General features: G+C 57.6%; 1 protein-coding gene across 1 annotated transcript; it reads left to right on the top strand.

Moving 5' to 3' along the window:
- Positions 1-68: 68 nt before the first annotated feature.
- Positions 69-823, top strand: LOC102261106 (poly(U)-specific endoribonuclease-like; the record flags this gene model as incomplete). The annotated part of the gene is made up of 2 exons (XM_005852879.1): positions 69-240; positions 624-823. Coding segments are annotated over 2 exons (372 nt in total), but the record flags the coding sequence as incomplete, so codon positions are not given.
- Positions 824-962: the final 139 nt, after the last annotated feature.

The following is a 962-nucleotide window of genomic DNA, read 5'->3' on the forward strand; positions in this document are numbered from 1 at the left end:
CATTCAGACAGTTGCCTCCCTCTGGCCACCCTCTGGCTCTGAGACACCCTTCCCCCAATTCCTCCCAGAGGGCTTCTCCCACAGCAGTGACGCCATAACCACGGAGGAGCTGAAGGCCATCTCTGAGAAGATCTACAGGGCGGACACCAACAAAGCACAGAAGGAAGACATCATTCTCAACAGCCAAAATGCCATCTCGCCCTCTGAGACCAGAGACCAAGTGGACCACTGCCCGGAGCCGTGCGTTCCCGTCATTCCCCTCCTGCAAAGTCTCTCCCCCAAGCTTGCTTCTTTTGATGCCTCAGCTCTTTTATCCTCCAGGCAGGAGGATCAAAGGGAGAGCAAATAAATAGGTCTCCAGAGGCAGACAAAGCTACCTTGAGGGACTGTGGGCATCCAGGGGGGAGGGTTTCTGTGACTGGCCAGGCTGAGAATGTACCTAACCTTCCAGGAGCTGAAGTGTAAGGACAGAGTGACCTCATGCAGGCCCTCAAGAGCATCTGAGGTCCCCTCTCTGCTCCTGAACCCAACCTTCTCAGGCCTGCCCTGGCCCACCTAGCAGTCCTGGAGGGGTTTCTGCTCCACCTTCAGGCCTCTTACTGGGCCACCTTCCACCTCCCTAGGCTCTTCACATATGTCAACGAAAAGCTGTTCTCCAAGCCGACCTACGCAGCCTTCATCAACCTCCTCAACAACTACCAGCGGGCGACGGGCCAGGCGGAGCACTTCAGTGCCCAGCAGCTGGCTGAGCAGGACACCTTCCTCAGAGAGGTCATGAAGACGGCCGTCATGAAGGAACTCTACAGCTTCCTCCATCATCAGAGTGAGTGAACCTGCCCCCGGCCCTGAGGCAGTGCTGAGGGCTCGGGTCTGTCTGCAGGAGAGCCAGGAACCTCTGGGGCCTCCACAGTGGGGAGGGCAAGAACATGGGTGGGGACCACATGGAGGCTGGTGTCCATTTT

Source organism: Myotis brandtii, unplaced genomic scaffold (genome assembly GCF_000412655.1).
Source record: "Myotis brandtii unplaced genomic scaffold, ASM41265v1 C41965212, whole genome shotgun sequence".
NCBI lineage: Eukaryota > Metazoa > Chordata > Mammalia > Chiroptera > Vespertilionidae > Myotis > Myotis brandtii.